This window comes from Theobroma cacao, chromosome 3 (assembly GCF_053813885.1).
Source record: "Theobroma cacao isolate CCN51 chromosome 3, ASM5381388v1, whole genome shotgun sequence".
Lineage (NCBI taxonomy): Eukaryota > Viridiplantae > Streptophyta > Magnoliopsida > Malvales > Malvaceae > Theobroma > Theobroma cacao.
In genome coordinates, this window is record NC_142641.1 from 46,540,149 (window position 1) to 46,554,880 (window position 14,732).

General features: G+C 38.5%; 3 protein-coding genes and 1 long non-coding RNA gene across 6 annotated transcripts; 2 read left to right on the top strand and 2 right to left on the bottom strand.

Annotated features, from left to right (window-relative positions):
• Positions 1–119: 119 nt before the first annotated feature.
• DCP5-L (decapping 5-like protein) lies at positions 120–5,512 on the top strand. Of its 3 annotated transcripts, none has more exons than XM_007040812.3 (8): positions 120–453; positions 1,468–1,568; positions 2,047–2,118; positions 2,211–3,098; positions 3,298–3,351; positions 4,598–4,795; positions 4,881–4,991; positions 5,099–5,512. In XM_007040812.3, exons 1-8 carry the CDS (start codon positions 306–308, stop codon positions 5,249–5,251), a joined length of 1,725 nt encoding a protein of 574 aa, XP_007040874.2. In that variant the 5' UTR covers positions 120–305; the 3' UTR covers positions 5,252–5,512. The 3 variants fall into 3 exon arrangements, with proteins under 3 accessions (XP_007040874.2, XP_007040875.2, XP_007040877.2); XM_007040813.3 differs by having other exon boundaries at positions 4,881–5,030; positions 5,120–5,255; XM_007040815.3 differs by lacking the exon at positions 3,298–3,351.
• A 989-nt stretch (positions 5,513–6,501) lies between these two features.
• LOC18606919 (chitin synthase, putative (DUF1218)) lies at positions 6,502–8,455 on the bottom strand. The gene is made up of 3 exons (XM_007040817.3): positions 8,052–8,455; positions 7,769–7,968; positions 6,502–7,196 (listed from the first exon to the last, which is right to left on the bottom strand). The coding sequence occupies exons 1-3, from the start codon at positions 8,154–8,156 to the stop codon at positions 6,911–6,913; spliced, it is 591 nt and encodes a 196-aa protein (XP_007040879.2). The 5' UTR covers positions 8,157–8,455; the 3' UTR covers positions 6,502–6,910.
• Positions 8,328–9,113, top strand: LOC108661091 (uncharacterized). The gene is made up of 2 exons (XR_001926903.2): positions 8,328–8,465; positions 8,587–9,113. It is a non-coding gene; the product is annotated as an uncharacterized LOC108661091 (long non-coding RNA).
• A 517-nt stretch (positions 9,114–9,630) lies between these two features.
• On the bottom strand, positions 9,631–14,486 carry LOC18606920 (Long-chain fatty alcohol dehydrogenase family protein). The gene is made up of 3 exons (XM_018116840.2): positions 14,109–14,486; positions 13,453–13,722; positions 9,631–11,861 (listed from the first exon to the last, which is right to left on the bottom strand). The coding sequence occupies exons 1-3, from the start codon at positions 14,373–14,375 to the stop codon at positions 10,005–10,007; spliced, it is 2,394 nt and encodes a 797-aa protein (XP_017972329.2). The 5' UTR covers positions 14,376–14,486; the 3' UTR covers positions 9,631–10,004.
• Between the last annotated feature and the right edge of the window lie 246 nt (positions 14,487–14,732).

The following is a 14,732-nucleotide window of genomic DNA, read 5'->3' on the forward strand; positions in this document are numbered from 1 at the left end:
TTATCACGTACAGGAAAAAAACTCTTTTAAGAGTGAGCATTGCAACGACGTCGTGTGGAGGAATCGGCATTTTCCCGGTGCAAATACATAAGTTACATAATCCCTGCCCGCCTGAAATTTTTCCATCACGCAAAAGCAAACTTTTAAATTCTTCAGGGAAGAACAAATCCTAACTTTTGAAACAATCAATCAAGGAGAACCTATTTTTCTTTTCTCCATTCTCGTCTTTCCTTGCTGATTTTCTAGAGAAAAAGAATCGTGATAGTTTTTCGTTTTCAATTTTCGTAGCGGTTGATTAGATAGCGATGGCGAGCGAATCCTCGTCGAATTCGAAAAATGTAGGGGACTCGTACATAGGAAACTTCATTAGTCTCATCTCCAAGTACGAGATACGCTATGAAGGTGTTCTTTATTATCTCAACGTCCAAGATTCCGCCATTGGCCTCCAAAACGGTATTCGTATTTTTCTTGATCAAAACACTCATAAACATACGTACGTATGTACGCGTATTTCGTACTGGTTAATGTCTCTTGCACGTTATGTATATACATTTCTTCTACTGTCTGTCGACCTAGGGGCTTTTCTTTTTTTCTCTCCTTTTCTCTTTTATTTATATTTATTATTTGGTGAAGTGATGATGTGCGGTTCTTGAGATGATGGTTTGGTTAGCGATTTGTGTGGTTAAGTATTTATAGGTTGTGAAATTTGTTGATCGAAACTTTAGTGAATATGTGATAGAGCATTTGTTTTAAGGTGATTATATATTGATAAGTTGCTATAAACAGAACCATTTAGATCAAAAAGTTATATTTTTCCTTTTTTTTTTTTTTGAGTTGAAGGGTTTAGGGTTTTTCCAATATTTCCAATATTGTGGTATCCATATTGTGGACAGAATCAGATTAATAGATGATAATTTCTTCAGCACATAGTTGCTGGTTCTTTCAGTTTAGTTTATAACTTTTGGTGATTTATGAACAGATCCTTTCTCTGGCTTTTACAGATTCTTAAAGTAACCAATATCTGGATTATTTTAGTGGCATAAAGACTGTTATATTGTTCCACATTTTCCTTAATGTGACTAGCTCATAAGGTCTTAATATATCTTGGTTTTCCACCACTGTAAGTTTTTAGGACATGCTTGGTGAATGATGAGTCTTTAAAACCTCATCAAATTTCATGTTTCCTTATTCTTCTATGAGTCTTTGAAGCCCTCTACATTTCATGTTTCCTCCTCCTTTTTGTTTTTTTGTTTTTCTGGAAGGGTGCTGAAACACTGGGGTTTGATTTACTTTTCCATGAATTCATTTGGTTGTTTAGATAGTGCATGTGCAAAATCAGTGTTTACTAATCTTTTCAGATATATGTGTAGGCATTAGGCGGAATTGATTATGATTTTGGTGTTCCTAATGCTGTTTTCCTAGGCCATTTTCTTTTCCTGATGTGTTCTCTTTCTTTTGATGTTACAGTAAGATCTTATGGAACAGAGGGTCGGAAGAAGGATGGTCCACAAGTGCCACCAAGTGATAAAGTGTATGAATACATTCTCTTTCGTGGAAGTGACATTAAGGTAAGTGAGAGCATTTCATGGATCTGTCTTCTCAAATGTTTTTTTGTTTTGAATATGTGACCAATCTATGAGAGCATGCATAGAAGTAGTTCTGTCTGAGAACAATCATTTAGGCATCAGAATGCGGTTTGGGCTGAATCTTGTCCACTCAAGGTTAACGCTAAATCTTATGGCAAGCCAGTGGGAGCTCTTCAATGTTTTGCTCATTGAATCTGATTGTATTTAATCTAACCATATAGAGGAAAAGATTGCTGATTTAGTTAGGAGTTGGTTTTTGCCTTGGCTTTCCTTTTGCCTCTCATGTTCGGAACCTTCTGCTTAATTTTTTTTCGTTTATATGGGCATGCACAAGCATGCTAGGAATCACACACACACACAGACACAAATATGCACGTGAATACTCATAGTAAATTGTTGGAATGTTATAAGATATTGGTTTGTGGTGTATGCTGATCTCTATTGACACGTTCAACTCCAGGATCTGCAAGTTAAGTCTCCCCCTCCTGTGCAAATAGATGAGCAGATTAACAATGACCCTGCCATTATTCAGGTATTAACATTTGAAAATATCTAAAATTTAAAACTTTCCAAGGGTCAATTCAAGAGTAATTAATTTTCTTCTTGTGTTTCTTCCCTTTGCAGTCACAGTTTGCTGGTGTGCCTCTTAGCCCTTTTCCGTCAGTTTCAGTTGGTGGTAGAACTTTAACAGAATCAACTCAGTGGCAGGATAACCCTGCATTAGCCAGTAGAGTCTATCCGAGTGCTTTGCCAACACATCAATTTTCATCTCAGGTGTATCCATCAAATTATTCACTGGCTGCTCAAAATGCTGGTACTCCATTATTTTCCACTCCGTTGTATTGGCAAGGATACAATGGAACTCCAAGCAATGTTTCTCAAGCTCAACAGAATCCTATTCCTGTCCAATCTCCTTCAATGTTGTCATCTCCTTTGACAGTGCAGAGTCATGTAAACAATCCTGATCTTAACTCTTCTCCAATTATGGGATTGATAAATGCATCAGAACCTGTTAATCCTGTCCTTTCATCTATTACATCTAGTTCTTCACATTCTTCTGTCACTGGCTCTTTTACTCCAGTGCAAGGTTCCATGTACCCCAATTTGCCATCCTGCTCATCCATAAAAGCATCTCCACCCTCGCAGGCTGCATATACTGCTAATAGACTGTCAATGTCATCATTTCCTTCATCTTTTGGAGACACAAACATCCCTGAATCTCAACCTATTGTCAAACCTGTTACTAGCCCTGCTGCCGCAGATCCTTTATCTGTTCTTCCGAACCCCATGCCTTATCCAGCTTGGTCTTCAGGTTCCTTGCTAACATCATCTCCGTCTTTGGTAACTCCGGGTCAGCTAGCACAAACCAGGCCCCATGTGCTTTCTTCAACACAGAATACATACCCGGATCATACAATTGCAGTCGCATCACTAACATCTTACACTCCATCTGTGAATTCTACTCCAGTTACTCAACCACCATTGTTGCCATTGCCAGCTCCTGCACAACAGGTCAGATAATTTTTATTTTCTCCAAAGTTTCTTTGTACTTTGTTGAATATGAAAGCTTATACTTGTGATAGTCATGCATAAACATTCTGAAGTATTCCTATTAGTTGAAGCTTAAAAGAAAATACAGATGTTAACCATCTTGCTTGTATTTGTACTGTTTTGACAAGATTCTGAAATAATCATACATTTTGTCTACCAGGAACAAAACTTCCTGACAGAAATTTTGAGTTTTGCAGAATGTCTTTTCCGAGAGGTTAGACTAACCAATATATTAAAATCTCATCTAACCTGTGCCCTTAGGTTACAGGTTGAAATCACCATTCTTTAAATAGTAGTATTAACCAGCGTCCTTCGTGCACATGTTAGAATTTCCTTAAAATGATGTTAGAGAATGAAAGGAACAAATCTTGAATTTAGAATGGATGTTTCTGAGTGAATTGAAAGATGTTATGCACCTAAAGATGGAGTTTAGCTGCTGTGGTGTTTGCCAAATATGATTACCTTTGGCACTTGCTAGAGCATGGTTGAGTAATGTGTAATTAACTGTTGCAGTGTCTATCTTCACGAGGCATATTATGTAATTTTGGTTGAGAATTGAAGCGAGTCATGGTGTGTGGTTAGTAACTCCAGAATAGATCTTCATGCATGAAATTTCTAATGGTAAGGTGTTACAGACATGCTATTGTTGATGAAGGGAAACCTGAATAAAGCATCAGTCGAGCTTATTGCTTCATATAGAGGTGCTCTTTCTCTTCTAAATGGGGGCGGAGCTGGTTATCTATTTGAGAGATGCATAGTGCAGTTTTCTTAATGGTAAAACATAGTGCTTCCACTTTTGAAGCATACATGCTAGGACGTCCAGTTCAAGACCTCAAACTTGCATTTTACTGTCTTAGTTCTTAGATAGGCAGCTTTTCATAATATTTAAGCATCAACAATTTTCTGGGTGAATTGGAGGCCTACTCCTGAGTCCCGAATGTATGATACCATTGGAACATGAGCCTTACTTTTGTCATAGATAGATCCCTTTGATTTAATTTCCTATCCATGTCATTTGAACATATGCCTGCTATTGGGTGATCTGGTTGCTTTTATTTTTCTTTTCATGCAGTCTGCATGTTGGTATTGAAGTGAATGCAGATCATTCATGTGATTAAATGAGGCCTTGTCTATTTTTTGGCATGGGAATTGGTCTGCAGTTGTTTGATATTGTGTTGAGGGGTTTGATTCATTTTTATGTGGCTTCAGTTTAGTTGTGATTTTATATGCATTGCTTTTGTTGCGGACCTTTTCCTCTCTCCCCATCCCCCCCCCCCACCCTCTTTTTTCTTGAGGCAAGGCTTATGTCAAGAAGCATTGGGTCCTTTGATTCTTTTACTGTATATATAAATGGATCAATATGAGTTGAAGACTGTGTTTAAAATCCATTTGTGTAGATAATATTGGATATTTGAAATCTTATAAAAAGTTACTTGTTACATATTGTTAAATTTTTGCAGTCTCTGTACTCCACCACACCGTATACTGAAGAATTTGATTTTGAAGCCATGAATGAGAAGTTCAAAAAGGATGAAGTGTGGGGCTACCTTGGGAAGGCAAGCCAAAAGGATAAAGCAGAAGGCATGGAGGATGATGCATCTGATCACAGCTTGGGGGACAAACAGGGTTTTGGCCTACTGGCAAAATTTGATACACAGGTTTTTCTCTTAATGCTCTATATACAAGGCAGGTTTTGCTATTTTCATCATTTTTAATATGATTTCAAATTTCACATTTCTGCAGCCTGCTTACAAGAAAGATGACTTCTTTGACACAATTTCCTGTAACTCTCATTCCCGTGGTGCAAGGAATGGACAAAATCGTTTCTCTGAGAGAATGAAGTTAGATAGTGAGGTTTGTTGATTCTTTGAATATTTTCACAGAAAGAAACAGGTACAGAACTACATGAAAAGTTAAGGTTTGTTAAATAATTAAACTTTTGTTGCATTTTAACTTTCCAGACTTTTGGCAACTTCCAACAGAGATCCCATGTCAGTTATGGACCTTATCGTGGCTATGGTGCTGGACGTGGTCAGAATTATGGAGGCTCTTACAACTGGGCCAGGGGATATGGCTATGGTGGGAGGGGCTGTGGTCAGAACATGTATCCCTGATGTTATTTGAGTTTTCAGTGTTCTATTAAAGCCCATGGCTGCTAGAGACATTGTCATCTGTCATCTTGGTTTTTCTCATCAACCTTTGGCTTTATGAAGACATTATATCAAGGTAAATGAATGGTTGTTTGAGATTTTCTTGCTGAGATGCTTGGTAGGAACAACTATACTGATACATTATGGCAGGTTCATGTCATTTTTTTTTTTTTGCTCGTGAGCTCGCCTTTTCCCTATAATTTTTTAACGAAAAGAATTATTGAAGCTTGATGCATATATGTGAATGATGATTGTGTGTCCACCATCCTTGTAAAGACAATTCCACCGTCCCCTTTTTTTTATTCACTGGATTTAGGTAATTTCCATCTACAATGCTAACAACCTTTTTTAACCATTTATTTTATCTGCACTGAGATTTTGAGGCAGTTACCATATCTGGTATAGTGCTTTTTTCTTTCTTCATGTTAAGTCATTATCATGAGAAATTTTGAGGAAAGCAGATAGGGGCAAGGGGAGCTGGCAACTGGTTTGGTTCCTAGTGTCAACTAAGGAAGGTTTTCTCACACAGCGAGGGAGGTAGTGCCAGTTAATGCTTTATAACTATTTTATAACATTAAGAAAGGTAGCGAAGAGAGGGTGATTGGATTACTACTGGTTGGTCTAATAGCGATTATGATATATCTAAATTTCAAAATTAATGTTTATGTAGAGAAAGATGTTGTGAACCGCCAATATTGGACCGCCAAAAATTAATTGGCCAATAGGAGAAATGGTTCAGCGTGTAAAAATGTTTTTAACCTGTAAAGTGGAGCGGCTAACTTATATTTGAATGTTAGAGGAACAGTAGAGGAAGCATCAACACTGATGGATGATGAATAATAATATGTTATGAGGGGATGCCTGTTGAGATATGTCTTATGTCGAGGGCAAGGCATAATAGGAATAGGAATTTTTTGCTTTGCTGTAGTTAGTTATGATAGGTGTGGAGCCCTCTATGGAAGTGTTGTTCAAGCATGGAAGAGGGGTAAGGAAGATTTAGTTCCTACCCACCTACATCAATTTGTTACTAGTAAAATTTCCCCTGGTATTATTCTATATGGTTTCCTACCCTTTTGCCTTAATGCCAGTCATTTTGGTATGTTGTGTTTTTATTTTTGATTTTTTCATTACTGTCCTAAGTTAATTGGCGCTTTGCTTGATATATTACGAATGCGAAGCGGAGAAAAGGAGGAAAGCTACGAAGAGGGAATACGTTTGTTAAGGCATCAAATAAATTGAATTTAGTATTGATTTGTTTCAATGGTGGAGGGCCTATCTACATCACCAACTAACTTTATGGGAATATATACAAAAGAAGAAACCCATCTGTGTCAATTTTTTGATGAAGCTAATTATCTTTTCTGACTTTAGGAAGGGGGAAGCGGGACCCAGGAAGTCAAGTGAATAGTGGGGCATCCCCTTTGGGCCCTTGCTCACTGTCCCTTGTTCGCTTTGTTCCTAATATCAATATCAAGATGTAGAAGAGTTTCCAGTATTGCTTTTCAAGCCTCCCGTTGGGCCTTTTGGCGTCTGCAATGTTTCAGCTGTTGTCAGTTGCGGTCTTCAGTGGAAGACTTGATTCTTTTTCTTTGAAAATTTATAAACCCATCCTGTTTCTTGAAACTAAGCCGCCTCTGATTCCCCAAACATTGCAATTCTATCACTGCTTTTATTGTCGACATTCTGTGCATATACTTTCTGGCCTTGATCAACCTGATCCACCGTAATCATCATGGCGGCTGCGCCGAGCAAGGTGAACAGGGCAGCCAGGCCTAAAACCCCGGAACTTATGTATACTCCATCTCTAACTAGGTAGCATTCACCGTCCAACCATCCTTCTCCGTAGGGTTGTGTTCGGCTCATACTCATGGCCGCACTTAATAAGATGACTGCAACTCCAAAGCTGATCCTGCAAATTTGATAGATTCGAAGCTTTTTAACCTTTATGTATTTTTTTTTAATACCAAGACCATGTTTCTGCTATGATTATTTATTAGTATTAGCAACCTCAAAATGTTATCCTTTTTTTAATTAAATATAATTTTCCCAGGCGTTGAGATTTAAGAAACTTAGACATTTCCAGCTGTCCATGTTTATCATGCGTTTTCCCATCTAAGTTGGTCGCCTCTCTGTCTCTCTTGAAAATCATCGTAGTTTTCGATCGGTAGCCAATCAGATTGACCCACATCACTCTCTTTAGGGAAAAGGCCGGAAATGTGTGAAACTGGGCTTTCTGGAATTATGGTTATTGGTGGCCAGAAATTCTAGCAATGAACATAGCAGGGAGAAAACGGTTTCATCTATCTACGATTTTGGTTTGTACTTCATAGGTAAATGATACTCTGTACGACCTAAACTATGGGTCCACAATACAATTCTAGAAGCAGTACTGAGCAGCCTAATTTGTCTCTGTTAACGTGGCAACGGATGACTGACTAATTGATTGCATCAATAGAGACGTGCAAGAGGTGGATCACCTACCAGGAAATAGCCAGGAGAATTGCAGTAAGAAATGGTTTCTTAGCCTTTCTCGCCTTTCCTCTCCACCAGCAATTCGCCCAGATTGCTACGTTGCCTATGATTTGAGCGATTGAGAGACAGATCAGTGCTGCAACTCCGAATCCGAAGGCACGACTGGTAGGCAAGAAACACAGCTTTCCATCCAACTTGAGATCACCCTTCTGCAAGAACGAGAGAGTCGTTTTAGAAAACAAACAAATTAAAAACTCATGTATCAATTGCAATGAACAAAATACCAACGTACCTTGGGTCTCTTAGCCTCTGCAACAAGACAAGAGGCGAAGGAGACAAGGCCGAGGGAGGCAATGGCGGAGAAGATCAACACGAAACCAACTCGATGTTTTCCCATGGCTTGAAAGGACAAGAGAATTCAAGTGGAGGCAAGAAGAAGGAAGAAGGAGGCTTGGGGCTTACTCAAGGGATAGACAGACGAAAATAGCTGTAGGTGGCGATCCTCCTCTTTCTGTCCCTTGGTTTTCTTCCTTAGCGGTGGTTGAGCTTTTCTTCCAAACAATTCTTTCATTGCTTCGAAGGAGAGATACCATGTCCCCAAAGTCCTAACTCTATTTACTCATATATGTAGTTGTAGATTCTATGGGAAGCTTTTCGATCTCTTTCTTTTTCAATGACGTGCAGTTGGTCAACAACCGTCTCAAGGGTAAGTTTGCAGTCTTTTTTTTGACAATTCAAAACGATAAAATCACGAGGAGTTCATAATATGCTTTAATTGACTACAGATTTGATACTTGGTTTTTTATTTCCTTAATGTTTCGTTGTAGATAATTATTTAATGGTTAATAGCATCAGGCATTTTCGGGGGAGAATTGTGTGTATATTGCAGTGCTTTCGGTGGTGCAAGTTGGATATATACTTGGAGTGGTGGACTTTGTCTCAACGTGCGTTGGTTTCTATTATTTTAAGAAAAGGAAAAGGACGACACATATTTTGTGAAGGGAATTGATTTGGAACTGGCTCTCCCAGCCAGCTGAGCTTTGAAGTTTCTTCTTAGAGATTTCCTTGCTTGAGCAGTTTTTGTTTCGATTAAAATAATCCATGGCATCTGATGCTGAACTGATGAAGCACTATGGCCTTGCCGCTGTAGCTAGATGCTTGGCCTGCCAGTGTGTGTGGCACAATGCAACCTTGCTTCCACCCACCACCCTGAAAGGGAGAAAGAATGATTCCATGTTTGCTTATGCCCACTTTCTTTTCTTACATTCTGACTATGTTAGTTGACCGTTTTCTTCATGGACAGATAAAAGTCTTCATCTGATAAAATTTGAGAATCTAACAATATTTTAGAGCCTATGGAACAATCACCTACGGTTGTAGGTGTAATATTGTCCTTCCTGCTTATGCTCGGAATGTTTTTGTTTCATTACTGCCATCGAATTCATTTATGGTGAGGAAGACACTAACACTTTGATTGTCCATAGACTTTGAATGTTTATCACTAGATGATGTATACAAATAGTTAACTAGGTTTAAAGTTCAAACACATAAATTGTATAGGTTTTGGACTCCCACCCACAATGCTGATCTTTGAGGTAGTATTTGATTTTTCCATTCTTTACAATCTTGTGAATTACGGAAGCCCATGTTTTAAAACCCATTCCATGTCAGTTCTTGAGTTGGGTAAGCTCAAAATTTAGCCTTGGGCTGAGAGACATACCTTCGAAACTCAATCCACGTTTTAGGATCTTATCTTATGCTAGGAAAGGTTGAAGCTAAGTAGTATTATTCTTTGTCACAAGGTGCTCAGGATGCATGGTTGGATTCATGCATGATATGTGTGTCAATCATGTGCACAATATGTCCAGCAATAAACTAGTCAAGGAGTAGAAGGAGGCACTCAACTTTTTATTATACAGTTTAATCAACTAAGACTGTAGCATTAAACACGCAAAAGGGAAACACCATTAGCATCTGCCAGCAGCTGAAACCTGAGCCTCCATGAGGAAGATCCTCAAGAACTATAGGCAGGCCATTCGCAGCGCACTTGGCCAAGATTTGCGAGATAGTTGGCAGACGATCGCCTTCTTTATATATATATATATATATATATATACATGCCGCACTACCCTAAGCCCTTAACCCAATCCTTAAACCCCTTTCAACAACTTCAAGCACCCAAGCTTAATTTTCTTCAATGTGGGAAGATTGGTATATACAAGAGTTGAAGATTGAGACAGCCGATTCAGTATATACTTTTCTTCCTCTTCAAAACGTCAAGAACGGACTGTGCTGTACAGTAAGCAATAGCTTGAATAGTTACCATTGGATTGACACCTAAAGCCGTCGGAAAAACACTTGAATCGGCAACAAAAAGTCCTTCAACCTCCCATGTTTCCCCCATCTGGTTCACCACAGATTGCTTTGGATCAATCCCCATGCGGCAGCTACCCATCTGATGAGCTGAACATATTTGTGTATTTAAGTCTCTTAATGGCCTCGAACTCTCCTCCTTGACAAACCTCTCGAACTCATGTGAGCTTGCTTGCTTCACATTTATGCTCTTCCCTTTGCAGTGATGTGTCCCAATCTCTTCAGCTCCAGCTGCTGCCAGTATTCTTAAAATTTTATCTAATCCTTTCTTCAGATTCTCTTCATCGGTGGCTTCCATCTTATAACCAATTGAATTTGGTGAATATACGTCTCCTGACCCTTTATCCCTTGCCAATGCAAATATGTGAGCTGTCCTAGAGAACCTGAGCATTCTCCTTTTCATGTCTGCACCAGAAAGCCAGGGCATTAATGCTGAGAACATGCCAGGGTGCAATGCTGGTGTCTGTAGTACTGCTCCATATCCAGACTTGTCCATATTTGCAACAACAGTAGACATTGCTGTCATAATTCCTCCTTCATAGCTCTTCTTCTCTTTCTCTGGCCAACCACTGGACAAAGGCGCATCTGGAAAATATCCCCAGGCCATGGCCACTGGATGGAGATGCAAGTTTTTCCCAATGTTAGCATTCTTCAAACCACTTCTTTTCAACAAAGGTGGAGTACTGAGAGCCCCGCAAGCAACAATGGTCACCTTAGACTCCACAATGCAGATGTCTTTTGCCCCTACATATTCCAACTGAAAAGCAATCCCAGTTGCTCTATTTCGGCCTCTTCCTTTCCTTCTTTTGTGTAAAACTTTAATGGCCTCACATCCAGGAAGAATTACACCATTTCCTGAATTTACCAAGTCCACTAGCCACGTTTCTGAAGTACCCTTCTTTCTTCCATCTTTGCAGCCCATACAGCACCAACCACAGTAATGATCAGGCGGTGAATTTCTTGGAATGTCATTTACGGGATACCCCAATTCTTCACACCCTTTTCTCAAAACTGCATTGTTGAATCCTTCTTCAACAATTTCAGACTGAACTCCCATTTTCTCGCATACCACATCCATGGCTTCTTTGTACAATTTGCTGTCAAATAACTCCAGCTTACAGCGGTCACACCATTCGTTGATCACATGCTGTGGGGTTTTAATTGAAGCTGACCAATTGATTGTAGAGCCTCCACCGACAGTAGAGCCTGCAAGTATCACAACTCCCATGTCATCAGTTGCCAACATACCACCAGACATGTACATTTGATCCATACTTGGCCCTTCAAGAAGTGAAAGATTGCTCCTGGCGAAGTAGTTTCCTTTCTCTAAAACAAGCACTTTGTAACCAGCCTTGGCAAGAACACCAGCAACCACACCGCCTCCCGAGCCGGAACCAACTATTACTGCATCACATTTGATGGTTAAAGAAGGATGAGATAAGTTGGGTGGATTAATCTTCTTAGGACGAACCGAAACCGGGAGCCCAAATCGTAGTAGATTATCTGCGACAACGTCTGGTGGGTGTTTTAGGTTGATAAGACCTCTACAGAGGGGACCATAACGCTCTTCTTTCTCACCATCTTCTTTGCATTCTTGTTCCTTACAGATGAAGTTTCCATAACCATTTTGTTTTGACGTCTTCAATCGACTGGCTTGAGGTTGGAACTCTGGGTCAGGTCCGCAGTAGCCTATCGCTTTCCATGACAAGTTTTGATTCTTCTCATCTACCTGTGAGCAACAGGTTCATTAATGATCTGATGAAGTGAGGTCGATCTGTCGGAATGTACTGCATGCGTGCTATTACCAATTGTAGTCCATGCAATTTAGAACATCATTGCCTTTACTGATCTCTGGTAAGCTGATAATGAATGTTGCGTTGGTTTGTAGTTTTTGGTCATTTTCTCTTTGTACAGTAGTGATTGCAGCAGCTAGCAGGCATTAATTGTTTCTTGCAAACCGAATTAATAACTAGTTGAATGAACTAGCTAGTCCTATTGTCACAACCACTACTCTGATGCACCACTCAGTGCCGATAAGCATCAGAGTAGTTGCATTTACCATTAATTATGATGCAAAGTTGATGTACTTCCTTTAATTTGCGATGGCTTGGCACCTGTTTTTTAATGCAACTCATTGACTCTCAAGAAATACATATATACTTTTTTAAACTGACAAAAATAGAATAAAATGTGAAAGATTTTAAAAGATATTGATATTTTGAACAGTAAGTTGAATTAGATTTTTTTGATAAATAAAAGAGAAAATCGTAAAAGACAACTCTAAGTTCATTTCAAAAAATAACTTTCAATATAAAGTTAACTGTTTTAGTCAATTTTAATCTTAAAATAACAAAAATACCCTGAAAACGATTTCAAACAAATTAAATGCTTCCAAATTTTCTCTCTCACCATTCATTTGCTTTGCTCCCCGTTCTATTGTGCTCTCCATTCATCTCTCTCGTCATCCAACTTTCTTTAATTTTACCTCCATCACTATCTCTCTGCCTATCTCTCGTCATCTTGTCGTCGATCTATATATCAAAGAGCATAATATGAAAGATAACAACATATTCTTGGTTTTATTGGTTCACATTCATAAAACCCTCTCTCTATCTATCTCTCACCATCTCATCATCGATCTATATATCAAAAAGAATGACATAGTGAGTAACAATGGATTTTTGAGTTTATGAGTGTTAAGTTTTTTCGATGATTCAAGACATGAATCACTTTGTTACACTCTAAAGCATGTTTTATTAAACTTGAATTATTGAAAAAACTTAACACTCATAAACCCGAGAATCCGTTGTTACTCACCATGTCATATTTTTTGGTCTGTAGATTGATGATGAAATGGCAAGAGATAGGCAAAGAGAGTATTTTGTGAATATAAACCAATAAACCCAAGAATGTGTTGTTACTTTTCATGTCATACTCTTTAATCATATGACGAGAAAACAAGAGATAGACAGAGAGATAGTGATGATGATAAAATTAGAAAAAGTTGGATGACGACAGAGAAAAAAGGAAAGCACAGCAGAATGAGGAGCAAAATAGACAAATAGCGGGAGAGAAAATTTGAGAGTACTTGAATATGAAGAGGTTCATTAAGGGTAATTTTGTTCAAAAAATTTCTCTCGACTAAAAAAAATTAAAATTAAAAAGAAGGTCATTTTTTAAATATTCTATCTTTAAGAGCTAAAAAAAATCCTCCCTAAATAAAAACATAAAATTTTGAACAGACCAATCCACAGAAAGTACCTTAATCAGCGAGACAATAAAGAAGTTAAGAGTAAAAAAAAAAAACACAGGATTCTTACCTGGGAGAAGAAGACCAGCAGGGTGAGAAGCTTCGTGGACTTGAAGAGCATTCTGAGGTGATAGAAAAAACTAAGAGACCATGAAAGCAGAATTTCTTCCCTTTTCTGTTGAGACAACTGAGAGAAAGTATGGAAGAAGGGGAAATTGGTCGAAAGGCTTCTTGGTCCGCAGAGTACGAAGGTTCCCAGCCAAGTGGACAACAGCCACAGTGCTAACCTTATCATCCATTTCTTGGGATGTTCCATCCTCTCGCTCAGCAACCCTCCTACCTGTAGCTCATCATGCATGTGTAGAAATATTCATAGACTAAATAATTAACTTGCTTTGAAAAAGTTGGTAATTGTCAGTTTTTGTAATCTGAAATAATTTTTTATTTGAAGAACGATTAAATTAGTTGATACGCCTTTTTTTTTAATCAAATATTATAATTTTAAGTTTCGGGGTTTGAACTGAAACTCTGAAAGTAAACAAGTAGAGGAATAGGACAAGGTTATTCAACAAACCATTAATTAGGAATGAAGTTTAAAGGGTGATTTTGATGATTATTCAGCAAAGGAGATGAAGGTGATCCACACTGCGTGCAGCATATATAGCAGTAAATTAATGTAAGATGCACAGCAAAAGGACAAGGGTTTGTGAGGAAGAAAGTTCCTACACGCTCTGGAGTTGCAGCCATGGAAGCTGAAGACTGATAAAACGTTGCAACTGCATCAGCATCAGCGGCAGAGACGTGGAGGGATGGAAGGAAGGCATCGCAGATGGCAGTGAGGGACTCCATTTCGCGAGAGGAGATGGAGTTGACGTAACAATTACGGTACTGCCTCTCCTCTTCCCATAGGGGGAGTTTCTCTATGTCAATGCCGGTACTCAACTCAATCACCGTCGTCTGCTCCTCTCGCCTACCGAAGCCATTTTCCTCCATGCTTTAATTAAGATGAAAATTAGTGTATAAAAGATGGATTAATTATGATCTGAACAAAAGAGCCTAACGTCCTATATATATAATAAAATGACTTGAGATTAAAAAACCCAAAATTTTTATAAAAAAAAGTGATGAGAGGAAGAGAGAGAAGAGGTGCTGGAGATGAGTAACCAAATTGATTATCACGGTAACAGGCTAATAGCGCAGTAATCAACCAAATTGGCCACCGCCCAATAAAATCCTCTGACTTTGATGTCGTTTTTTCATAGTAATGTTTCTATCATTTAGGTTTAGGATTTAAAAATTAAAATTTAAGATATAATCATAATATATATATATATATATATATATATATAT